Source organism: Bubalus kerabau, chromosome 4 (assembly GCF_029407905.1).
Source record: "Bubalus kerabau isolate K-KA32 ecotype Philippines breed swamp buffalo chromosome 4, PCC_UOA_SB_1v2, whole genome shotgun sequence".
Classification (NCBI taxonomy): Eukaryota; Metazoa; Chordata; class Mammalia; order Artiodactyla; family Bovidae; genus Bubalus; species Bubalus kerabau.
Genome location: NC_073627.1, coordinates 67,289,652 through 67,316,304, shown reverse-complemented (window position 1 = coordinate 67,316,304; position 26,653 = coordinate 67,289,652). Strand labels below are relative to the sequence as shown.

The 26,653-nt window shown below is 47.8% G+C and overlaps 1 protein-coding gene across 2 annotated transcripts in view; it reads left to right on the top strand.

The window, feature by feature from the left end:
* Positions 1-26,653, top strand: part of MFAP3L (microfibril associated protein 3 like) — a 51,576-nt gene that overhangs the window by 5,933 nt on the left and 18,990 nt on the right. For both annotated transcript variants that reach the window (XM_055577646.1, XM_055577645.1), the window contains exon 2: positions 25,065-25,487. In XM_055577646.1, the coding sequence (XP_055433621.1) occupies positions 25,196-25,487 (292 nt within the window). In that variant the 5' untranslated portion in view covers positions 25,065-25,195. The remainder of the gene's footprint in view (positions 1-25,064; positions 25,488-26,653) is intronic.

Genomic DNA, 26,653 nt, shown 5'->3' with positions numbered 1-26,653 from the left:
TACCAGGCACCCTAACTTACGGATTTAAATGTCAGAAATCTAATCATTCTTTCCAGTCTCTTTTATGTACAGTCTCTTTCACGTACAAGGGCTTAATGTTGGTCCTGTAAAAACCTGTAGTTGGGGTATATTTACATCTCTGTGTGTCTGGAAAACCAAATCTGAAGAAATCTTCTACCTTAGGTGTGACAAGAGTAGCTCCAAGTTGAAACGGAATGACATGTAGAAAAATTAGTAAAAGGGAGAACAGATTTTTCCAACAACATGGTAAAGGAAGCCCTGTGCTGACAAAATCCAATCCTAGGAACAACACTGAGATGTGATCGAAACTTACCTTAATGGAAACACAGCTGTGAATCTACAGTTTAGCTTCCATCTGCATAACTTTGTAAGGTTTATACCTAGACTTCCTTAATTGAGTATAAAAATGCAATAACTATTATTTTACACTGTATAGGACAAGCTCAGTATAAGCTGTTCTGTCTTGATGCTCCTCTCCCTTAGGCTCTGGGATACAGGTTTGTCATTCTCTAAGGGTTTATCTTTCCTTTGCTGGTTTCTAACACTTTCCTGGTGGCTCAGATGGTAAAGCGTCTGTCTACAATGCAGGAGACCTGGGTTCGATCCCTGGGTCGAGAAGATCCCCTGGAGAAGGAAATGGCAATCCACTCCAGTGCTATTGCCTGGAAAACCCCGTGGACAGAGGAGCCTGGTAGGCTTACAGTCCATGGGGTTGCAAAGAGTCGGACACGACTGAGCGACTTCACTTCACTAACCTTACTCCTCTCGTCATGAGGTCCATTGTGTTCCTTCTAGGTGATCTATTTTTCTCCATGACCGTACCAGTCACCCACACACCAGTGTCCCCAAGTCTCTGCCTTCAGATAAGTCTGTCATCCATTCACTGAATCATCTCAGCAAATGTTGATAATCTGAGAGCTTATAATCGAGGGGAAGGACAGCTGTGCGCAAAGATGATTACAGTGAAACTGTGAGGTTCTGGGTGAAGCGCAGTGAGTAGAGGAGTGTCTGGGGCTATGTGGGAAGTCCTGGTTGGCTTTGAACTGAGACTTGAGGGCTGAGCAGGGGGTTCCAGGTGTGTGAAACTGTGGAAGGCAGCACGTCTAGAGGACAGGGGTGCTGAGAGAGCTCTGCAGGAGGCTATAGAGGCTGGCAGGCAGGAGTCCGAATGGAGGATCCCGTATGTCCTGCCGTGGACTTCAGATTTATACTAGTGGCGGGATGAGGACCTAGAGGATGTCTGAATCGGATCTCTCAGAGTCAGCCTGCTTCAGCAGCCCCTCAGTGTGTGGACTGCAGGCAGGCCGGCAGGACGGGATCCATCGGGCAGTGCTAGTCAGGAGTGAGCGCTTAAACCAGGCACAGCCCTGCCTGCAACAGCCGCAGGGGCAAGGAGGAGGGAGGAGGCACATCTGTCAGGTGTGTGACAGCTGCTTCTAGAGGGATTATGGGCCACGAGACTGGTTAACCAGAGGTAACTGAAGCCGATGGGGGCAGAGCAGGAAAGCCCAGGTTAGTTAGTGTCGCTCAGTCATGTCCCACTCTTCACAGCCCCATGGGACGGAGCCCACCAGGCTCCTCTGTCCCTGGGAATCTCCAGGCGAGAATACTGGAGTGGGTTGCCATTCCCTTCTCCAGGGGATCGTCACACCCAGAGATGGAATCGTGGTCTCCTGCATTATAAGCAGATTGTTTACCATCTGAGCCACCAGGGAAGCCCCAGGGCTGTAGTCAGAACTGCATTACTGCAGGGCACAGACTTCCTAAGCCAGGCAAGGGAGAAAGAAAGAAGGGATTAATTCTCTGGTGATTATCCAGCTTGGTTGGTCAGTTTTCATTCCAATGCCAAAGAATGCTCAAACTCCTGCACAATTGCATTCATCTCACACACTAGCAAAGTAATGTTCAAAATTCTCCAAGCTAGGCTTCAACAGTATGTGAACAGTGAACTTCCAGATGTTCAAGCTAGATTTAGAAAAGGCAGAGGAACCAGAGATCAAATTGCCAACATCCGTTGGATCACTGAAAAAGCAAGAGAGTTCCAGAAAAACATCTACTTCTGCTTTATTGACTACACCAAAGCCTTTGACTGTGTGGATCACCACAAACTATGGAAAATTCTGAAAGAGATGGGAATACCAGACCACCTTACATGCCTCCTGAGAAATCTGTATGCAGGTCAAGAAACAACAGTTAGAACTGGACATGGAACAACAGACTGGTTTCAAATTGGGAAAGGAGTACATCAAGGCTGTATATTGCCACCCTGCTTATTTAATTTATATACACAGTATATCATGAGAAATGCTGGACTGGATGAAGCACAAACTGGAATCAAGATTGCCAGGAGAAATATCAATAACCTCATATATGCAGATGATACAACCCTTATGGCAGGCAGAAAGCGAAAAAGAACTAAAGAGCCTCTTGAAGCAAGTGAAAGAGGAGAGTGAAAAGGTTGGCTTAAACCTCAACACTCAGAAAATTAGGATCATGGCATCCTGTCCCATCACTTCATGGCAAATAGATGGGGAAACACTGGAAACAGTGACAGACTTTATTTTGGGGGGCTCCAAAATCACCACAAATGGTGACCGCAGCCATGAAATTAAAAGACGCTTACTCCTTGGAAGAAAAGTTATGACCAACCTAGACAGCATATTAAAAAGCAGAGACATTACTTTGCCAACAAAGGTCCGTCTAGTCAAGGCTATTGTTTTTCCAGTAGTCAGGTATGGATGTGAGAGTTGGACTATAAAGAAAGCTGAGCACCGAAAAATTGATACTTTTGAACTGTGGTGTTGGAGAAGACTCTTGAGAGTCCCGTGGTCAGCAAGGGGATGCAACCAGTCCATCCTGAAGGAAATCAGTCCTGAATATTCATTGGAAGGACTGATGTTGAAGCTGAAACTCCAATACTCTGGCCACGTGATGTGAAGAAGTGACTCATTGGAAAAGACCCTGATGCTGGAAAAGATTGAAGGCAGGAAGAGAAGGGGATGACAGAGGATGAGATGGCTGGATGGCATTATGGACTCAATGACATGAGTTTGAGTAAACTCTGGGAGTTGGTGATGGACAGGGAGGCCTGACGTGCTGTGGTCCATGGGATTGCAAAGATTCGGACAGGACTGAGCAACTGTACTGAACTGAACTGATTATCCAGCTTCTGGTCAGAAGGCTGGGGCTTGCCAGGAAGACTGAAAGGAATTCAGTGTGGGTAGAATTCCTAATTCTGGATTTAGAAGGTGACTCTTTTAGAAACTGGGAAAAGGAAATGCCAACCCACTCCAGTATTCTTGCCTGGAGAATCCCATGGACAGAGTCTGGCAGGCTGCAGCCCATTGGGTCGCAGAGAGTTGGACATGACTGAAACGACTGAGCCCTGCGCTCTGTTAGACACTGGGCTGAAGTTGCTTCTTTGTCATCAGTGGGAAAGAGGAAACTTGCTGGGCAGATGTTTAAATAGTGTCCCAACCCTTTCCTTCCATTGAGGATTTGAGGTGGTTGATGGTTTGAGGAAAAGTGTAAGGGAATCGTTTGCTCCTTAAAAAAAAAAAAAAAATCAAAGAATTGGAGTCGGTACCCACTGACAGAGCTGGAGGTAGCAGACTGGGGTTCCTTAAAGCAGTAAGTCTCTTATAAGAGATGGGACATGATTATTTCCATGCCTGTCCCTTTACAGAGGAGCCTGGTGGGCTACAGTCCACAGGGTCACAAAGAGACACAACTGAGCAGCTAACACTAACCTGGGCTTTCCTGCCCCCACCTCCCCCTCCCGCCTGCCGCTTCCATCTCTCTGGTTAAACATGTGTGGTGGACAGTCTCTCTGCCCTCAGTCCCTCTGGAAGGGGTCGTCACACAGCTGACAGATGCTCCAACCACGCAGGAGTTGTGATGCCTCTTCTTCCTTCTGCCCACATGGCTGCTGTGTCCAGGGCTGTGCCTGATTTAAGTGTTTCTCCCCTCTGATTAACACTTTCCCCCTACTTTCTTGAATGTGCCAAGAGCTCTGTGACATTTGTGGCAGTGGGGACCATCCCACGTTGGCCCACTGACTCCTTTGTCCACTCTAAAGGGGTAGTTGTGCTTTCTTAAAGGTAATCAGATCAGATCAGATCAGGTCAGTCGCTCAGTCATGTCTGACTCTTTGTGACCCCATGAATAGCAGCATGCCAGGCCTCCCTGTCCATCACCAACTCCCGGAGTTCACTCAGACTTATGTCCATAGAGTCAGTGATACCATCCAGCCATCTCATCCTCTGTCGTCCCCTTCTCCTCTTGCCCCCAATCCCTCCCAGCATCAGAGTCTTTTCCAATGAGTCAACTCTTCGCATGAGGTGGCCAAAGTACTGGAGTTTCAGCTTTAGCATCATTTCTTCCAAAGAAATCCCAGGGCCGATCTCCTTTAGAATGGACTGGTTGGATCTCCTTGCAGTCCAAGGGACTCTCAAGAGTCTTCTCCAACACCACAGTTCAAAAGCATCAATTTCGGCACTCAGCCTTCTTCACAGCTCAACTCTCACATCCATACATGACCACAGGAAAAACCATAGCCTTGACTAGACGGACCTTTGTTGGCAAAGTAATGTCTCTGCTTTTAAATATGCTATCTAGGTTGGTCATAACTTTCCTTCCAAGGAGTAAGCGTCTTTTAATTTCATGGCTGCGGTCACCATCTGCAGTGATTTTGGAGCCCAGAAAAAGAAAGTCTGACACTGTTTCCACTGTTTCCCCATCTATTTCCCATGAAGTGATGGGACCGGATGCCATGATCTTCGTTTTCTGAATGTTGAGCTTTAAGCCAACTTTTTCACTCTCCACTTTCACTTTCATCAAGAGGCTTTTTAGTTCCTCTTCACTTTCTGCCATAAGGGTGGTGTCATCTGCATATCTGAGGTTATTGATATTTCTCCCAGCAATCTTGATTCCAGCTTGTGTTTCTTCCAGTCCAGTGTTTCTCATGATGCACTCTGCATATAAGTTAAATAAGCAGGGTGACAATATACAGCCTTGATGTACTCCTTTTCCTATTTGGAAGCAGTCTGTTGTTCCATGTCCAGTTCTAACTGTTGCTTCCTGACCTGCATACACATTTCTCAAGAGGCAGGTCAGGTGGTCTGGTATTCCCATCTCTTGAAGAATTTTCCACAGTTTATTGTGATCCACACAGTCAAAGGCTTTGGCATAGTCAATAAAGCAGAAATAGATATTTTTCTGGAACTCTCTTGCTTTTTCCATGATCCAGCGGATGTTGGCAATTTGATCTCTGGTTCCTCTGCCTTTTCTAAAACCAGCTTGAACATCTGGAAGTTCACGGTTCACATATTGCTGAAGCCTGGCTTGGAGAATTTTGAGCATTACTTTACTAGTGTGTGAGATGAGTGCAATTGTATGGAGTTTGAGCATTCTTTGGCATTGCCTTTCTTTGGGATTGGAATGAAAACTGACCTTTTCCAGTCCTGTGGCCACTGCTGAGTTTTCCAAATTTGCTGGCATATTGAGTGCAGCACTTTCACAGCATCATCTTTCAGGGTTTGGAATAGCTCAACTGGAATTCCATCACCTCCACTAGCTTTGTTCGTAGTGATGCTTTCTAAAGGTAAAGAGCCCACTTTCTCTGGCCCTTAGCAGGAGAAGGCATTGGAGTGAAGACAGCCATAGGGTTTGGCTCCAAGCTTCACCCAGGTCTTCACTCTGGGTGTGCACACCCCAGGATGGCCATGGAATGGCTTAAACTTCCAGCAGCTGTGGAGCTTTCTTGCTTCTTAGATGCTGTTGTTAGTTTCATCCTATAGATTTCTGTTCCTGGACTGGGTGGAAGGAAGGTTTTTGTCCTTCGGGGTTTGGACAGCCCTAGGTGTTGGTCTCTGAGTGAGTCTAGCTCTCATTAGACATCCCAAAGATAACCTGGCTTTTGAAATCCATTTTAAAATGCTTTTGAGGAACTTGAAATTAATTTCCAGAAAATGCTTGAATATTACTAATCCTCTGCTTTACTGGGGGCTGGGCTTCTCCCCCTGTATGTCTGACCCCAGGACCTCTGGTAGGCTTGACCCTTCTGCCTTTGTAGCAGGTCCATCTCTTCCTTTCTCTGGGTTCTGGTTATCTCCTCTTCCTCCACTGGAGTAATGGATCTCTGTCCTGATCCTTTATCATTGCTCCTAAGAAGCCCTGGACTGATGGAGTGCCTTGATATGCTGGCATTCTCAAGATAAGCATGCACAGCAAACGCATTGCATGTTGTTGATGCTGATTCAGTGGCTAAGTGGTGTCCGACTCTTTGTGACCCCATGGACTGCAGCTTGCCAGGATCTCTGTCCTTGACTTTCTCGGGGAATTTGCTCAAACTCATGTCAGTTGAGTTGGTGATGCCATCCAACCATCTCATCCTCTGTGTCTGCTTCTCCTCCTACCCTCAATCTTTCGCAGTATCCGAGTCTTTTCCAATGACTTGGCTCTTGCTGCATGAGTCCGGCTAAAATGTACTGTGAGGAAGATGTTTGTTTTTAATGGGTGGGCCATGCCCTCCTGGCTAAACCAAGCCATCGCTCCTGCTGTCTCCTGTCTCCATTTCTTGCTCTTCAAGTCCTGGCCAACTCCAGTGAACATTCTGGGACCTTTCCAGCTGGTCTTTCTCTAAATTTCTGCAGTATTTACTCAGTTTAGCACTTAATTATGTATTGCTCTGTATACAGGTATCACCAAGAATATAAGCACCTTGAGTGTAAAGATCTGGTCTTAAGAAATTTCTTAAGCCCCAGAGCAGTATGAACTGATAACAGTGGGCCTCCTAAATACTTTGAGTTCCAGTTGATTGAGATGACTGAGTCTTAATTGTTTTTATCACTGAGAGGAATCTAACTGCCCACCTGACAAGTCATCGAGAACACCTGGAGAGTGTGCTCAGCCTAACAGGGCCTCTCCCATTAGAGCCTGGAGAGACAAAGCTTCCTTCAGAGAGTGCATTGTTGCTGTTCAGTTGCTCAGTCGTGCCTGACTCTGCAACACCAGGCTTCTGTGTCCTTCACCAACTCCCAGAGCCTGCTCACACTCATGTCCATTGAGTCGGTGATGCCGTCCAACCATCTCATCCTCTGTCATCCCTTCTCCTCCCACCTTCAATCTTTCCCAGCATCAGGGTCTTTTCAAATGAGTCAGCTCTTCGCAGCAAGTGGCCAAAATATTGGAGTTTCAGCTTCAACATCAGTCCTTCCAATGAACACCCAGGACTGATTTCCTTTAGGATGGACTGGTTGGATCTCCTTGCAGTCCAAGGGACTCTCAAGAATCTTCTCAAACACCAGGGTTCGAAAGCCTCAGGTCCTCGGCGCTCAGCCTTCTTTATGGTCCAATTCTCACATCCATACTTGACTACTGAAAAAACCTTTGTTGGCAAAGTAATATCTCTGCTTCTTAATATGTTGTATAGATTGGTCATAGCTTTTCTTCCAAGGAACAAGCATATTTTAATTTCATGGGTGCAGTCACCATCTGCAGTGATGATGCATATTTTCATGGAGCCCAAGAAAATAAAGTCTGTCACTGCTTCCATTTTTTTCCCTATCTGTTTGCCATGAAGTGATGGGACTGGATTCCATGATCTTAGTTTTTTGAATGTTGAGCTTTAAGCCAGCTTTTTCACTCTCCTCTTTCACCTTCATCAAGAGGCTCTGTAGTTCTTCTTCACTTTCTGCCATAAGGGTGGTGTCATCTGCATATCTGAGGCTATTGATATTTCTCTGGGCAATCTTGATTCCAGCTTGTGCCTCATCCAGCCTGGCATTTCACATGCTGTACTCTGCATATAAATTAAATAAGCAAGGTGACAACATACAGCCTTGACGTACTCCTTTCCCAATCTGGAACCAGTCTATTGTTCCATGTCTGATTCCAACTGTTGCTTCTTGACCTGCATACAGGTTTCTCAGGAGGCTGGTAAGGTAGTCTGGTATTCCCATCTCTGTAAGAATTTTCCAGTTTATTGTGATGGAAAACACTAAATCCACGTTTTCGACTTTCTTCTGGTATTTTTGTGAAGATAATTTTCCACAGTGTCACATTGAAACACACTTAAACTTTAGGGAAGATTGACCTTAAGATATATGCATTGAACTCAGCTAGAAGGTTATTCTGGTTCAAACACATTTTGGAAATTATTGCTCTATATCCAAAATTTTAAAACAATAACTTAAAAAATATGAAAATATTTAAAAATCACCATTTGAAAATGGCAGTTACGGCAGTTTGGCCGTTAGTGGCATTTAGCCAGTTTGCCCTGGCCGTGACATCTGACCCCCAGTCACTGTGACCAGGAGGCAGGAGCCCCAGCCAGGGTCACAGGGTCCGCGGGGCCTCCCTGTACAGTGGGCAGCTTGGCCTTGGCCTCTTTCGCTGTCAGTGTAGACAGATCTACATGGTCCTTCCCATGTCATAGGGTCGTGGCAAGGCTCTAAGAGGTAGTATCTGAGGGTGTGTCTTATACATCATAAATGCCAGATGAGTATAAGGGAAGTTGTTTTCATGCTGTGAACAAGAATTGAATCTAGTAGAGTTGGAATTACAAGATCTCTCCTGTCTTTGTTAAGATCTGGTTCTTAGAGAGAGCCTGTTAAGAGCACTCATGTGACCACTTTGTGACTGCGGGGCTGGTAAGGAGAACAAAAGCTTTCTAACTGCTCTCTGCAGTTATGAGCATATTTTCTCAAATAGATGAGATTTTATTCTGATGAAGGAAGACTCCCCAGGTGATCCAGTCCCTCTGCGGTAACTCTCAATGGCACTAATCAGACACCAGGGAGACCAGGAGTGAGGGGTGGTTTTGACTCTGTGAAATATAAATGCCATTTCCTCAATCATAGGTACGTACCAGAGTCCCATAAACCTCACTTGCCTTGCAGGCCTGAGTCCTTGGCCCTGCCCACGTCCAGGGGCTCATGGGCAGTGCCCTGCCTCTCCCGCAAGTATATGTCGACGGCTGAGCTCTAGGGAAACCGTGATTTATGTTTTAAACTTAGATTTGTGGTAAAGAATGGGCACAGTTACCTAGAATTCCTAAGAAATGGGTGGAATTTGGAGGAAAGCAGGGTCTGTGTGGATGCCCAGTAAGGGGTGTGTGTGTGTGTGTATACTTACTTGTGTATGACCCTTTGCAGCCCTACCCCATGGACTGTAGCCCACCAGGCTCCTCTGTCCATGGGATTTCCCAGGCAAGAATACTGGAGTGGGGAGCCATTCCCTTCTCCAGGGGATCTTCCTGACCCAGGGATCGAATGCGCGTCTCCTGCATTGCAGGCAGATTCTTTACCACTGAGCCATTTGGAAAACCAGTAAGGTAGTCTATCAAAAGGAAGAGCCCAGAGGCAGCTGGTGATCTGGTGTTCTATCCCGCTTAATTTCCTGCAGGAGGACCTTCATCTGCAGACTGACACCTCCCAGCTCCCTCCCTCCACAGCACAGCCACACCCCTGCTTGTTGTGGTCACAGGATGGTGGGTTTGGAGAAGAAATAACCAGCCATGCACCCCAGTCAGTGGAGAAACCCCCCCTCCCCACCCAGTCCACACGGGGCATCAGCATTGACCAGTGGGAGGTCGTCCATGTACAGGCAGATTGGGTTGAGAAAGGGGCTTTCTCTGCCACGGCCTTAAGTGTTTACTATGTGTGCCAGAATCTGAGAAAATCTAAATTCACAGTCACTTCAAGCCTGAACATCATATTTAGGAAGCAGGTTAAGAATATTGGTCTCTGGTTTATGCAGCCTGTGGGGGGAGGAGGCTACCCCTCTATCGAGGCAGAGCACCGGACTCATGGGCAGGGCTCAGGATCAGCACATCCATCACGCATCGCTCCAGAACATGGGTGCCTCTGCCTGTTGTTCCAGGCGGGAAGGCAGTTCTGGCCTGTGGAGACGTCTAGGCTCCCAGATGCGCCCCAGCTCCTACCTGGTCTCACTTTGCACGGAGGAGCTTTTTACAAAGTACGTCATGAGTGTCTTGAAAATGGACTCACGGTGAAATTAAACAAGGAAGGATGGAAGGTCAGCTGAAGCTATGCTGTAGATTAGCCAATAAGAGAAAATTAATTGCTCTAGAATGAAAATTTGAATCTCCCTATAGCAGCATGCATGCACGCTCAGTCATCTCTGACTCTGTGCTACCCCATGGACTCTTGCCCCCCAGGCTTCTCTGTCCATGGCATTCTCCAGGCAAGAATACTGGAGTGGGTTACCATTTCCTTCTCCAGGAGATCTTCCCACCCAGGGATCAAACTGACGGTTGATTGAATTTCCCTATATACACTCTCCAAAGGATAGGGAGAATGTTTTGAAAGGACATAATTTAGTTTCAGGTTTTTTTTATAAGTAGAAGGAGAATCTGGGAAAACACCTAGTGATAGAGACAGGAGGAGAAAGTGAGAAACAGCTCAAGGTGCTTCTGTACCAGCTTTAAGTCTGATACGTGATCTGATCATCACGGGGTCCGAGGTGAGAGAAGAATGCCAACGCAGCATCCTCACCTTCTGTCCGCCTCCTGCCATGCTTCAGGAATGGGTGTGGCAGCACAATGCACCCCCTCACCAGTGGTTGATCCCATTTGTATTCAGTCCCCAGGTCTGGTTTATTCCCTGGACTGTCAGATTTCTGAGGAAGTATCTCTCTGATCAAGTAATGATTTTCATTAATTGGGCCCCAAACTGTTTTAGCCTGATCATTTGAAATGAGAATTCAAAGATGTAAAATACAGGCAAAACATCAGTAAACTCTTCTGAAAGATACTCGTGTGATTAGAACAGCCCTCAGTGTCTGTCTCAGCTGCCAGAACAATGAAAAACTACCTTTATGGAGCCAAGAGGTTTTAATATGATATCAGATCTTATATGGGCATGGCTTTTTATCCTGGTTTGAAGCCACTAAACTGTGTGTCCCCAGGCAGTCTCTTACCTTCTTTGGTCTCTCTGTCTTCAATTCAGTTCAGTTCAGTGACTCAGTCGTGTCTGACTTTTTGCGACCCCATGAATCCCAGGACACCAGGCCTTCCTGTCCATTACCAACTCCTGGAGTTTACCCTAACTCATATCCATCAAGTCAGTGATGCTATCCAGCCATCTCATCCTCTGTCATTTCCTTCTGCTCCTGCCCCCAATCCCTCCCAACATCAGGGTCTTTTCCAATGAGTCAGCTCTTCACATGAGATGGCCAAAGTATTGGAGTTTCAGCGTCAGCATCAGACCTTCCAATGAATATTCAGGACTGACTGGTCTCCTTTAGAATGGACTGGTTGCATCTCCTTGCAGTCCAAGGGACTCTCAAGAGTCTTCTTCAACACCACAGTTCAAAAGCATCAATTCTTCGGCACTCAGCTTTCTTCACAGTTCAACTCTCACATCCATACATAACCACTGAAAAAACCATAGCCTTGACTAGATAGACCTTTGTTGACAGAGTAATATCTCTGCTTTTTAATATGCTATCTAGGTTGGTCATAACTTTCCTTCCAAGGAGTAAGTGTCTTTTAATTTCATGGCTGCAATCACCATCTGCAGTGATTTTGGAGCCCAAAAAAATTAAGTCTGACACTGTTTCCACTGTTTCCCCATCTATTTCCCATGAAGTGATGGGACCAGATGCCATGATCTTCGTTTTCTGAATGTTGAGCTTTAAGCCAACTTTTTCACTCTCCTCTTTCACTTTCATCAAGAGGCTTTTGAGTTCCTCTTCACTTTCTCCCATAAGGGTGGTATCGTCTGCACGTCTGAGGTTATTGATATTTCTCCTGGCAATCTTGATTCCAGCTTGTGCTTCTCCCAGCCCAGTGTTTCTCATGATGTACTCTGCATATAAATTAAATAAGCAGGGTGACAATATACAGCCTTGACGTACTCCTTTTCCTATTTGGAACCAGTCTATTGTTCCATGTCCAGTTCTAACTGTTGCTTCCTGACCTGCATGTAGGTTTCTCAAGAGGCAGTTCAGGTGGTCTGGTATCCCCATCTCTTTCAGAATTTTCCACAGTTTATTGTGATCCACACAGTCAAAGGCTTTGGCATAGTCAATAAAGCAGAAATAGATGTTTTTCTGGAACTCTCTTGCTTTTTCCATGATTCAGCGGATGTTGGCAATTTGATCTCTGGTTCCTCTACCTTTTCTAAATTCAGCTTGAACATCTGGAAGTTCATGGTTCACGTATTGCTGAAGCCTGGCTTGGAGAATTTTTAGCATTACTAGCGTGTGAGATGAGTGTAGTTGTGTGATAGTTTGAGCATTCTTTGGCATTGCCTTTCTTTGGGATTGGAATGAAAACAGACCTTTTCCAGTCCTGTGGCCACTGCTGAGTTTTCCAAATTTGCTGGCATATTGAGTGCAGCACTTTCACAGCATCATCTTTCAGGATTTGAAATAGCTCCACTGGAATTCCATCACCTCCACTAGCTTTGTTCATAGTGATGCTTTCTAAGGCCCACTTGACTTCACATTCCAGGATGTCTGGCTCTAGGTGAGTGATCACACCATCATGATTACCTTGTGTTAAAAAACCAAAACAAACAGAAAACCCCACCAAAAACAAAAAAACCTTTGCGAAGAGACGCCCAAGGTTTTCCAGACCTAACATTCTTGTTCTGTGAACAGATACATGCAATAGACCTGTTTTTATCCTGCCTGACAATAGTCTTAGGTGAAGATCCCGTAAAGAAGGGAATGGCAACCCACGCCAGTACTCTTGCCTGGAGAATCCCATGGACAGAGGAGCCTGGTAGGTGACAGTCCATGGGGTCGCTAAGAGTCGGACACGACTGAGCGACTAATACTAGTGGAAAACCTTTAATACTGTTCCTTTTCTCTTTCTCCTTTTCTAAAAATTATATTTATGAGTTTTATTTTATATGATTCCTACTTTATTCCTCTTTTTAAAATATTTATTTATTTTAAATTTATTTGTTTTTTAATTGAAGGATAATTGGTTTACAGAATTTTGTTGTTGTCTGTCAAACATCAAAACGAATCAGCCATAGGTATACATGTGTCCCCTCGGTCTGGTACCTCCCTCCCACCTCCCACCCTTTCCCACCCCTGTAGGTCCAGTTTGGGTTCCCTGAGTCATACAGAAAATTTCCATTGGCTCTGTTTTACATATGGCAGTGTATGTGCTTCCATGCCACTCTCCATGGAAAAGTGGAAGATGATGGCAGAGGAGTAAGATGATTCTAACTTTTAATCAGAAAAGGCACAGCATGTGGAAAAAAATGAAGACCCAAGAAGGGTTTCTTTTTATGCTGGATCCATTAAAAAAATTAAGTATTACAGAGATGACATCTTGGCGCCTCTCATTCATTGTTAGGTTTGAAAAACAGTGATTTAATACATCCATTTTTGAAAAGTTAGATGCCTTCTGTGTATCAGAAAAATAACCAAGCGTACGATGCTGTAGAGGCCTGAACATCAGTGTAGTTCATAGCGTAGAATGAGACCTTTTGTTCTAGCTCCTTTTGAATTGTTCAGTGACCTTGCCAACCTCATCTGGAGAAGGCAATGGCACCCCACTCCCAGTACTCTTGCCTGGAAAATCCCATGGATGGAGGAGCCTAGTAGGCTGCAGTGCATGGGGTCGCTAACAGTCAGACACGACTGAGCGACTTCACTTTCACTTTTCAATTTTCATGCATTGGAGAAGGAAATGGCAACCAACTTCAGTGTTCTTGCCTGGAGAATCCCAGGGACGGGGGAGCCTGGTGGGCTGCCATCTATGGTGTTGCACAGAGTTGGACATGACTGAAGTGACTTAGCAGCAGGAGCAGCCAACCTCATCTGGGGGTCACTCCCCCGTTACCTGTGTGCAGATCATCCTTGATGTACAAATTTGTATAATGTTGGTCATGACCCAGATAATCACGATGGTGTGATCACTGACCTACAGCCAGACATCCTGGAATGTGAAGTCAAGTGGGCCTTAGAAAGCATCACTACGAACAAAGCTAGTGGAGGTGATGGAATTCCAGTGGGGCTATTTCAAATCCTGAAAGATGATGCTGTGAAAGTGCTGCACTCAATATGCCAGCAAATTTGGAAAACTCAGCAGTGGCCACAGGAGTGGAAAAGGTCTGTTTTCATTCCAATCCCAAAGAAAGGCAATGCCAAAGAATGCTCAAACTACCGCACAATTGCACTCATCTCACACACTAGTAAAGTAATGCTCAAAATTCTCCAAGCCAGGCTTCAGCAGTATGTGAACCGTGAACTTCCTGATGTTCAAGCTGGTTTTAGAAAAGGCAGAGGAACCAGAGATCAAATTGCCAACATCCGCTGGATCATGGAAAAAGCAAGAGAGTTCCAGAAAAATATCTATTTCTGCTTTATTGACTATGCCAAAGCCTTTGACTGTGTGGATCACAATAAACTGTGGAAAATTCTTCAAGAGATGGGAATACCAGACCACCTGACCTGCCTCTTGAGAAATTTGTATGCAGGTCAGCAAGCAACAGTTAGAACTGGACATGGAACAACAGACTGGTTCCAATAGGAAAAGGAGTATGTTAAGGCTGTATATTGTCACCCTGCTTATTTAACTTATATGCAGAGTGCATCATGAGAAATGCTGGACTGGAAGAAACACAAGCTGGAATCAAGATTGCCGGGAGAAATATCAATAACCTCAGATATGCAGATGACACCACCCTTATGGCAGAAAGTGAAGAGGAACTAAAAAGCCTCTTGATGAAGGTGAAAGTGGAGAGTGAAAAAGTTGGCTTAAAGCTCAACATTCAGAAAACGAAGACCATGGCATCTGGTCCCCTCACTTCATGGGAAATAGATGGGGAAACAGTGGAAACAATGTCAGGCTTTATTTTTTTGGGCTCCAAAATCACTACAGATGGTGACTGCAGCCATGAAATTAAAAGACGCTTACTCCTTGGAAGGAAAGTTATGACCAACCTAGATAGCATATTCAAAAGCAGAGATATTATTTGCCAACAGAGGTTCATCTAGTCAAGGCTATGATTTTTCCTGTGGTCATGTATGGATGTGAGAGTTGGACTGTGAAGAAGGCTGAGCGCTGAAGAATTGATGCCTTTGAACTGTGGTGTTGGAGAAGACTCTTGAGAGTCCCTTGGACTGCAAGGAGATCCAACCAGTCCATTCTGAAGGAGATCAGCCCTGGGATTTCTTTGGAAGGAATGATGCTAAAGCTGAAACTCCAGTCTTTGTCCACCTCATGTGAAGAGTTGACTCATTGGAAAAGACCCTGATGCTGGGAGGGATTGGGGGCAGGAGGAGAAGGGGACGGCAGAGGATGAGATGGCTGGATGGCATCACTGACTTGATGGACGTAAGTCTGGGTGAACTCCGGGAGTTGGTGATGGAGAGGGAGGCCTGGCGTGCTGCGATTCATGGGGTCACAAAAAGTCGGACCCCACTGAGCGACTGAACTGAACTGGGGCTTTCCTGGTGGCTCAGTGGTAAAAAAAAAAAATCTCGCCTGCCAATGCAAGAGACACAGGTTCGATCCTTGGGTGTGGAAGATCCCCTGGAGGCAGAAATGACACCGTGCTCCAGTACTCTTGTCTGGAGCATCCAGTGGACAGAGGAGCCTGAGTGCACGGGGCTACCAGTGCACGTGGGGTCCAGTGCATGTGGGTCGCAAGAGTCGGACACGACGTAGTGACTCAGCCAGCCATCACCGTCATATCCATTTCCCCACATGCCAGGTCCACTCCAAGCACCGTGGTCTCTTTGGGCCCTGGCCCCCTTGGTGAACTCCTTTGTCATTAGATCCCAGGGTGACTTCCTTAGAAGGTTCTTCCTGGAGCCTGCACCACTGCGGTCTCCTGTGCGGTACCACGTGGCTCTTTGAGCCCTGTCTGATGTCCCACTTTCCTGTGACTGTTGGTTCACTCTCTGTGTCCTCCTCCTCAACTCTGGAGGACTGGGGTAAGGACCTGTCCTCCCCGTGTGCTCCACAGCAGTGTGCCTGGCATAGGGAATCTCCTCAGTTACTGCGCAGTGGTGTGGACGGATGCTGGGTGCCTCCAAAGATGCTCTTCCTCCTTTCCTGTAACCTTCACATCTCCGTCTGGGTGGGGAGTTAGCTTTGTGTGATGAGAGGCGTCAGGATCCCTGCACAGGCATACATGCCAGAGTACATGTCAGGAAGAAAGAAGGACTCCGTGACCCTCTTTCTCTAACATGACTTTGGACATCGAGACAGAACTCAGCTGATTGAGGACTTAAATGCTGTGGCTGGGCTGCAGTCACCCATGCAGGAACACGCTTGCTCCACACAACTCTTCATCTTGGCTTTAGACGCCCTTAGCTTGTGTTCGGGCATCTCCCTTGTAGCTCAGTTGCTCAAGAATCTGCCTGATCTGCCTGAAGTGCAGAAGACCCAGGTTCGATTGCTGGGTGGGAAGATCCCCTGGAGAAGGAAATGATAACCTACTCCAGTATTCTTGCCTGGGAAATCACATGGACAGAGGAGCCTGCCCGGCTACAGTCCGTGGGGTCACAAAGAGTCAGACACGACTGAGCGACTAAGCATAGCACACAGCACAGCCCGTGTTCAGACGTCACCTTCACTACCTAAATACTCAAGTGATTGGAGAAAGAATGGGCTGGTAGAATTTTGTCATTTTCCTTTAAAATTGCAAAGGAAAGTCATTTTTAAGCCATGTTTGTAAAAGAAGGTCTGTTCTTGTTTAGTCGCTCAGTTCTGTCCTACTGTTGTGACCCCGTGGCCCGCCGGGCTCCTCTGTCCGTGGGACTCCCGGGCAAGGATACTGGAAGTGGTTGCCATTTCCTTCTCCAGGAGATCTTCCCAACCCAGGGACCTAACCTGCATCTCCTGCACTGGCACGTGGGTCCTTTACTGCTGAGCCACCAGGGAAGCCCAGGTTAAAAAGCTTAGTGTGGGTGTTTTTCACTGATTCTAAGACACAGGAAAGGAAGCTCCAGGAAGATAGCTAAACCAGGGTGGTGGCAGCTGGCTATCAGTTGTCTTGTGTTTTTTTATTTTGTGGTTTTTTTTTTTCAATTCGGACTACTCTTTTTTTTTTTTTAAGTCTTTATTGAATTTGTTATAATATTGCTTCTGTTTTATGGGGTTTTTTGTGGGGGTGAGGGGTGGCTGTAAGGCATGTGGGATTCTTAGCTCCCCAGCCAGGGACTGAACCTGCCCCGCCTGCCCTGGAAGGCAGAGTCTTCACCACTGGACGGCCAGGGAAGTCCCAAGGCTGTCAGTTTTCAATGATAGCATCTACGACGTACTGTGTCCAGCCCTCTCCGTTCCACAGGAAGTTGAGATTTCCCACCGCACCTGAGGAATAGGGACCGATCAAGAATGCGTCTTCTCTGAAGGGAGGCCTCTGTGCTGCTTACATCACTTCTGCACAAGTGAGAGCCAGTGATGACTCTTTGTAGATGTTGTGACAAAACGCTGTTGTATGAAGTATAAAATGATTCATCACGGTTGATGGGGAAGTGCCAGCGTGGACCCTGCCAAGAACAAAACAATCATGTACATTCATGTAGTTAAGAACACCCTGACACAAGAGGCCCTTTCCCTTCCAACTCCAGAGCTTCATGGCCAAGAGTCATGTTTTATTATAGGTGAAGAGATAGCAAATAAGACTCCACAGAGCATTTTATTAAAATGCATTTAGATAAAATGCAGTTGTTTGGAAGTAGGGGAAGGGCCAAGCTAAAGAAAGGACCTTTGATGCTTGCTAACTGTTTTCTCTTTTGTTTCATTTATTTTTAAAGTCAAGTATTCTGTGAAAGTTTTCCGAGCTTACCCGTGAACCTCAACAATTCGTCTATTGTGGCCGTGGGTAAGCCTGGTTTTGGGGATCTGTGGCCTTCCTTGTTGTATTCTGAAGGACTGTGTTTTAAGCTGGTGGATTTTAGCCCTCGTGATTTATTCTTCAGAGGCTGAAATGTCTTTCTGAGTGTGACGGTGATATTAACTGAACTCCTCGCGATACCATGTGCAAAGTCCGACAAGCTGAACAAAGTCCGTTTGTGGAACGTTTTCCCAGCGTGCAAAGGGACGTGATGTCTTTCTGTTCTTTTGGGGACTCCTGCCTCTTGAGCAGCTGCCTGGGGCTTCCACCCCAGTGTAGCTGCAGAGCAGGTGTGGAAGGAAGGAGGCAGGACCTTGGGTGCTGGGGAGGGAGAAGAGTCTGCTGAGCTGCCCTGCGTCCCTGAGAACTCAAGGGCTTGTGTGGGAGGGGTGTCAGGGAGTCTGGAACAAGCTGTACCCGCCCTGGGACAATTAGGACTCAGGTCTGCACCATGGGACTCCGGGGGTGGGGACAGAGCTGGAGTGGGGCTGCGTACTGGGGAGGCCAACAGAAAACACCCATTCCCAGTGTCGCCAGCCCACCCCCATGCTCCCGGCACTGGCAGAGCACACTGAACTAACTGCTGGCTCTCACCGCAGGCCACTGTAAGTAGACACGGCCTGTAACTCTGCATTCTATGGCATGTTGACTCCGCAGGTCACTGGCAGTGTGCCCGGCACATAATAGATACTTTTGTAAAAATCTGAACTTGAAAGGGCACTGCATGAAATAGGATGAATTCTTAATTAAAAACTGTTCATTCATTCATGTGCATTAAATGCTTTCTTTTCAAAAATAAATGTTCACAGAGAGTTTTTAGAGTAAAAATGCCTGGATTACAAACAGCCCATAAATGACACATTCTGTTCTCTAAGTGCCTCAGTGACTTTTCAGATGGGGAAGGAAGGGAGGGATGAGTCAGCTCCCTACTTGGCCTGCATGGGGGTGGGGTGGGAGGGGATGCCTCCACCCCTTACCTGGTAAGGTCTCTGAGGGAACCAGATGCCAGTCCAGAACAGTTACTGTGTTTCTAGCCCAGAACACTGATGGACATGATTGGGAGATGATTGGACAGTAGTCTCCTCTTCTCTTTGTCCTGGCCTGCACAGTGTGTTGGAAAGTAGAAACCATGTGGCCAGCTTTTGTTTGAAAGTACGTCTGATTTATGCATCTTAAAGCCTAGTACGATCTCCCATTTACCATATTCTTCCTAATTGCGGGGGAGAAAAAAACGTCATAGTGTGCTCACTGCACATATGCACGAGAACCTCTCCTGCTGTGTCTTCTTTCTGTTTCTCTCTGAGGTCCTTGGTCAGCATCTGCACAGGCCTCCCCTGACTCCAGGGAGTCAGACTGACCCCACGCTCTGCCCATGGTGCTCATGCTTCTCAGACCTGTGGTTGATCATTTGTTAAGTCGTGTCCAGCTCTTTGCAACTGCATGCACTGCAGCATGCCAGGCTCCCCTGTTCACTGTCTGCCAGAGCTTGCCCAAACTGATGTCCATTGAGTTGGCAATGCCATCCAACCATCTCATCCTCTGCTGCCCCCCTCTCCTTTGCCCTCAGTCTTTCCCAGCATCAGGATCTTTTCCAGTGAGTCAGCTCTTGATGTCAAGTGACCAAAGTACTGGAGCTTCAGCTTCAGCATCAGTCCTTCCAATGAATATTCAGGGTTAATTTCTTTTAGGATTGACTGGTTTCATTTTCTTGCAGTTCAAGTGACCCTGAAGAGTCTTCTCCTGCACTGCAGTTTGAAAGCATCAATTCTTCAGTGCTCAGCCTTCTTTATGGCCCAGCTCTCACACTTGTACACAACTATTGAAAAAACCATAGCTTTGACTATGCTTAAAGCAGAGACATTACTTTGCCAACAAAGGTCCGTCTAGTCAAGGCTATGGTTTTTCCAGTAGTCATGTATAAATGTGAGAGTTGGACTGTGAAGAGAGCTGAGCGCCAAAGAATTGATGCTTTTGAACTATGGTGTTGGAGAAGACTCTTGAGAGTCCCTTGGACTGCAAGGAGATCCAACCAGTCCATTCTAAAGGAGATCAGTCCTGGATGTTCTTTGGAAAGAATGATGCTAAAGCTGAAACTCCAGTACTTTGTCCACCTCATGTGAAGAGTTGACTCATTGGAAAAGACCCTGATGCTGGGAGGGATTGGGGGGCAGGAGGAAAAGGGGACGATAGAGGATGAGATGGCTGGATGGCATCACTGACTCAATGGACTTGAGTCTGGGTGAAAGAGTCGGACACGACTGAGTGACTGAACTGAACTGAAAGTCTGCATTTACTGCATTCTCTCTAATTGCAAAAAAAAAAAAAAAAAAAAAGTCACAGTGTATTTACAGCACATATTCATGAGAACCTGTCTCCTACTATGACTTCTTTCTCATTCTCCCTGAGGTCCTTGGTCAGCATCTGCCCTCGACTGCCTCTAGGGAGTTGGAGTGACCACAGGTGCTGGCCATGGTGCTCGCACTTCTCAGATCTGAGCCCCTTCAGAGGAACCATGGCTGCAAATCATTTGTCATGATTTCCAGTGGTGGGATGGCAGTCACAATGTATTCAACAGAACTGAAAACAAAATGTGATATAACTTAGAGTAAACTCAAGAAGCATTAATTTCAGTGAAGGATTCTTTGTACATTGTATTAGTAATTTTTATTTATCAAGCCAAGCAGTGCATGTTTGACATACATGTGATCATAAATCCTTGTAACAGTCTTTACTGGTAAGTCTGTTACCAGTAGTAACAGACAGCCTGGTTGTCAGGGGGATTAGATCCGGGATTCTCGCCTGCTGCTGCTGCTGCTGCTGCTAAGTCACTTCAGTCGTGTCTGACTCTGTACGACCCCATAGATGGCAGCCCACCAGGCTCCCCCGTCCCTGGGATTCTCCAGGCAAGAACAGTGGAGTGGGTTGCCATTTCCTTCTCCAATGCATGAAAGTGAAAAGTGAAGTCGCTCAGTCGTGTCCGACTCTTAGTCACCCCATGGATTGCAGCCCACCAGGCTCCTCTGTAAATGGGATTTTCCAGGCAAGAGTACTGGAGTGGGGTGCCATTGCCTACTCCAGGATCCTCGCCTAGTTGCTCTCAAACCTGAGGCCATGTCTTAACTGTTGGGTAAGGAGCAGCTCAGCTTGATAACTTCTGCTGAAAGAAAACCACAAGATGAGCCACGTAGAGAAAACCATAGTCTCGGGGGATAATGTGTCATGATCCTGGGCCCCGGAGTTGCTGCTGGAGAGTCACATGTGGGCTGTCCAGGACAGAAAGGCACCCAGCCCTGTGGGGAGTGTGTGTGTCTTTCCTACTGAAGAAATCTGTGACCTGAAGCTGCCTTATCATCCCCAGTACCTCTTCAGTGTTTTTATCCACACAGTTGGAATGATGATTTCTTCTTTTGAAGACAGATTCATTCATTCAACAATTCATTGGGCATCTAAAGTGTCAGGGAACATGTCAGACTCCACAGAGACATGTTGAGGTTGACAGTATGGTCCGGATGGTATTGGCCTCGGGAAAGACATCAGCACTAGTGGAACAGGAGGAGTGTAGAAACAGACTCATTGTGTTTGACAAGGGGCAAGGCCAGCCACTGAAAAAGGAGGGTATTTTCTATAGATGATGCAAACACAGCTAGATGCCCCTGTGGGGAGGAAATGAACCTTGGTTCTTCCTTACACCGTGTACAAAGTAACCAAAGTGGGTCCATGGAAAAGCTAAAACTGGAAGGTGCACAAGAGTGCTTCTGGTCATGATGGAAGCATTCCACATGTTGTGTATTGTTGTGGTTACATGGGTGTGTAAATCTGCCCAAACCTATTAAAATGCGTACCCTAAATGGGTACTTTTATTAATTTGTAAATTACAGCACAGTAAAGTTGATTTTTGGCTTCCCCAGTGGCTCGGCATTTCATGGAAAATAGGTGGCGAAACAGTGGAAACAGTGTCAGACTTTCTTTTTCTGGGCTCCAAAATCACTACAGATGGTGACTGCAGCCATGAAATTAAAAGACGCTTACTCCTTGGAAGGAAAATTATGACCAACCTAGAAAGCATATTCAAAAGCAAAGACATTACTTTGCCAACACAGGTTCGTCTAGTCAAGGCTATGGTTTTTCCTGTGGTCATGTATGGATGTGAGAGTTGGACTGTGAAGAAGGCTGAGCACCAAAGAATTGATGCTTTTGCACTGTGGTGTTGGAGAAGACTCTTGAGAGTCCCTTGGACTGCAAGGTGATCCAACCAGTCCATTCTGAAGGAGATCAGCCCTGGGATTTCTTTGGAAGGAATGATGCTAAAGCTGAAACTCCAGTACTTTGTCCACCTCATGTGAAGAGTTGACTCCTTGGAAAAGACTCTGATGCTGGGAGGGATTGGGGGCATGAGGAGAAGGGGACGACAGAGGATGAGATGGACGTGAGTCTGAGTGAACTCCGGGAGTTGGTGATGGACAGGGAGGCCTGGCGTGCTGCGATTCATGGAGTCGCAAAGAGTCGGACACGACTGAGCGACTGATCTGATCTGACCTGAGTGGCTTGGCAGTAAAGAATCTGCCTGCCAGTGCAGTATGTGCAAGAGATGTGAGTTTGATCCCTGAGTTGGAAAGACTCTGGAGGAGAAAATATCAACCCTCTCCAGTATTCTTGCCTAGAGAAGCCCATGGACAGAGGAGTCTGGCAGGCTATGGTCCAGAGAAATCATATCCTCTCTCTCCCCTGCATAACATTTTTCGATGAATGTCTGATAAAATCCAGGTTCCTTACTCTGTCGTCTAGAGCCCTAGGAGATCTGGACCTGTCCTCTTTGACACATCTGGTAGTGCCCCATTTGCTTTAGTGGTTGGCTCTTCCTGGAGCGCCCTTTTCTGGGACCTGGGTGATCCCCAAAGAGCTCCGAGGCCACCCCCTCAGGGAAGTTCTCCAGGACTGCCTCATTTGGCACTCAGGTGCATCATGGTGTGTTTTTCAAAGCATGTGTGGTTATCCGAAGTTCTTATACACATGGTGTTTACTCTGCTTTTCCCCATGAAGATAAAACCTCCACAGGAAAGATCTGTATTGTCTGTTCATCTGTCTTGGGGGCCTAGAATAACGTCTGCCCATAGTAGATGTTTCCTGGTGGCTCAGGTGAAGAATCTGCCTGCAGTGCAGGAGACATGAGTTCAATCCAGTGGGGAAGGAAATGGCAACCCACTCCAGTATTCTTGCCTGGGAAATCCCACAGACAGAGCAGCCTGGGGGCCTGCCATGCATAAGAGTCGCAAAGAGTCGGAGAAGACTGAGCAACCAACACTTTCACTTTCATAGTAGATGTTCAGTAATTCTTTTTAAATAGCAGGGATAAGGAATCCAGATCGTGTAGCACAGCACGCAAAGGCGCAGATTCTTGCTACAGAAAGTAGGGGCACCATGTGGCTCGTGTTTAGAGCGGTTGGAGGGGTCAGCCTGGAACCTGGGCCAAGACTGAAGGCTGGCGGTCAGCCCAGAAGGCTCCCTCCCTGCTCCTAGGAGGGAGACACGGAGACCCCCAGGGAGGGCCTCAGAGGACACAGAAACGGGGGGCCCGCCCAAGCAGTGTTCAGCAGGTGGAGTTCACAGTGTGGGGTTAGGGACGTTCAGAAAGGAAGAGGGTGATGGTGGAGTTGAGGACTGTCCCTGCACCTTCCTGCATAGACGGTGCCACAGCCTGTTTGGCAGATTGACCAGCTGGTCCGAGGGCACTGACACGAGTCCCCGCAGGGCATCCTGGTGAGGAAGTGCGTGAGCTGTGGGTGGTACTGTCCCCAGGGAAGGGGTCAGAACCAGGAATCTGGCCCAGAGGGTGCTCGGGTGGGAGGTGGCAGCACCGGCCGCAGGGGAAGGAGAGGGGCTGGGGAAGAACAGGGAGCACTGTCAGTGGGGGGTGGAGCACAGAGGCCCCACAGGAGGAGCGGATGGGGACAGCCGCTGTCACAGTGACAGTTGCCTGGTAAGGAAGAGACTGGCGATGTGAGCAGGACCCGCTTCAACAGAGAGCAGGTGGACACCGAGTGTCCCTGTTAGAGGAGCTGATGGCTTGCAGCTGAGAGGCAGGAGGCCTCCCCAGTGGGTGGGAGGCGGACGAGGGGACTCAGCCCCGCACACTGTGGGGGGCAGGCTGTACCACTGCTGGGCCACAGTGTTGGTTCTGAAGCTGGAGAGACCATGGAGGGAAGAGGACAGTGGACCCGCAAGCTGGGATCCTGGCTGGGCCGGCGACATGCCTTGGTTTCTGCGAGCAGGTCGTGGGTGTAGTTCATCCCCAGTTCTGTGCAGGCCTCTGCAGTGGGAGCCAGGACATCCTGGGGTGGGTTGGATCCCGCTGGACGCTGGCAGGAGGACACGGTCTTCGGGGGGGTGGGGTCTGTGTGCCCGGGTGCTGGCCGGGGCAGCGGGGGCAGCCTGAGGGGAGTCAGGAGACCAGGAACCCAGAGAGGGCACTGAGCAGGTGGGGTGCAGGGCAGGACGGCTACTGAGAACCTCAGGATGACCTGGAACTTCAGAACTTAGAATGTGGAGAGGAGAAAGGCCCCGGGGTGTGGCCATGTGCTTAGTGGGTGAGATGGAGGGGAGGGCAGTAGGCGGGGGTTAGATCTTGGGGGAGCAAGTGCAGCCACCCACCATGTCACACCCTACATCCCAGGAGGCACGTGAAGATGGAGACCAAGGAGTTCAGTGAGTGACGTCGGGGGGAGGGGAGGGTCGCCGGGGCAGAGGGCGCTGGAGTGGTTGCCTGAAAGGGGAAGGGCGTCCCAGTCGGGGGAGGGGCATGCCAGCTGATGCTGGGGGAGACCCCCGGGTGCACTGCAGCAGGAAGACGGCCTGTCCAGTGGCAGAGAGAGATTCCGAGCACCCAGTGCACTCCGGGGTCCACAAGCAGACAGGTGGGAGGTGAGAGGAGGCCTCGCGGTGCTGACTGAGGAAAGCCGGGGTTGGCCTTTGAGCCCTGCAAGGTCGTGTGATATAAAGTTACGCTGTTCCTGCTAGGAGTCATATGCTTCAGTAGCAGAAGTGACAAATTCGTATATCATGATTTCCATGAACGTTTGGAACAACTTCATATTTGGTGTGCTATTTAAAAATTAGCCCGATGTGTGTTTTAGCTGGGTTTCTAACATATTATAAATAATCATTTTAAAGTATGAATGCTAGTATTTATGCATTTCTTTTTTTTTTTCTAAACAGGTTTTTAATCAGGAGCCAACTACATGGAGCCAGGCCAGGTTTGGCCCCTGGCCTGCTGTGAGCAGAGTGTTACCCACTAGAGGATTCCCCCGGCCGGCTGGCTCTGCCGCTGTAAAGAACAAGCGAAGAAGATGGATGGAGTGAAGAGACATCTGCCTGTGTGCTTCCTGCCTCCTGTGCCCTTGTTAATCCTAGTATCCACTCTGGCGACTGCCAGCAGTGTGACCAGCAGCACTTTAAACGGCACCGACGTGGCTGTGGGCTCGGCGCCCGTGGTCGTTGCCAGAACCGACCATATCATCGTCAAGGAAGGGAACAGTGCCTTGATCAACTGCAGCGTCTACGGCCTTCCCGAACCCCAGTTCAAGTGGTACAATTCGGCGGGCAAACTGCTGAGCGAGAACGAGGAGGATCAAGGGGGAGGTAGGCCATCCCGCTACTCCAGGGTCAGAAAAACGAGGAGGGGTTGGGCGGGTGCCCTAGACGTCTCTGGTTCTTACATCGTTTCAGGATCTTCTTGAGTCTTGTTTTTCTCAGGCAAGAGAGAGAAATAGATATCCTTAAGGATTCACAGCGGTAATGAATTCTTTTTTTTCACTCTTGACTCAGAAAACAAAAGGCAAGCATTAGTGTCTTTTAAAAAGCCACTTAAAATTTTACAGTATAATGCATACTAATTGCTGTAGGGGTGGAATATAGTGGGTTTTCCTCACGTGTAAGGGAGTTTTCCTTTGTTTCATGGAATGTAGCGGTTGTCTATCGTTCAATGGGTTTAAAGGCCATGCTTTTTTAAAACGTTTTATTTGTTTATTTGGGTTGTGCTGGGTCTCTGTTACTGTACGGTATTTCTCTGGTTGTACAAGCAGGGGCTACCCTAGTTGCAGTGCACGTGCTGCTCACTGTGGTGACTTCTCTTGCTCTGGAGCACAGGCTCTAGGGCCCACGGGCGTCAGGAGTTGAGGCACGGGAACTCTAGAGCTCAGGCTCCGTAGTTGAGGTGCACAGGCTTGGTTGCGCCGATGCATGTGGGATCTTCCTGGACCGGCGACTGAACCCATATCCTCTGCATCAGCAGGTGGATTCTTAACTGCTGGACCACCAGGGAAGTCCCTCAAGGTCACGCTTTTTGAAAGCAGGCTCTGTGCAGCTTCTTGCTAGCAGCCAGAGATCACCTGTGTTTCCTGGCAACCTGGCTGAAGTTTCTAGACTGTTGGCCAGGAGGTGGTGCGGGGCGGCTGCAAGAGGGAGAAGAAATGATGGGACCACAGGACTTGCCCACTAGAAGGAACCCTGGAGATTGCACAGGCGAAGCCCCTCTCTTATGTGACTTTTCCCTGGTCCTGTGGTCGTTAGCTGTGACCAGAACCTTCCATGCTGATACTACTCTGGTCACAGAGCTGATCCATACTGACGGTGAGCAGACAGAACAGCCCAGCCCCTTCCTCTCACTGCAAGTCAGGAGGAAGTGACGTCACACCTGTGAGGGGACGGTAACCATGGCAACGTCCACATAGTCAAGTCCTGGGACCCCAAGGGTTTTTCTGCAGGGCTAGGGATTCCAAGGACACTGAAGTGACCAGGGACTCCAG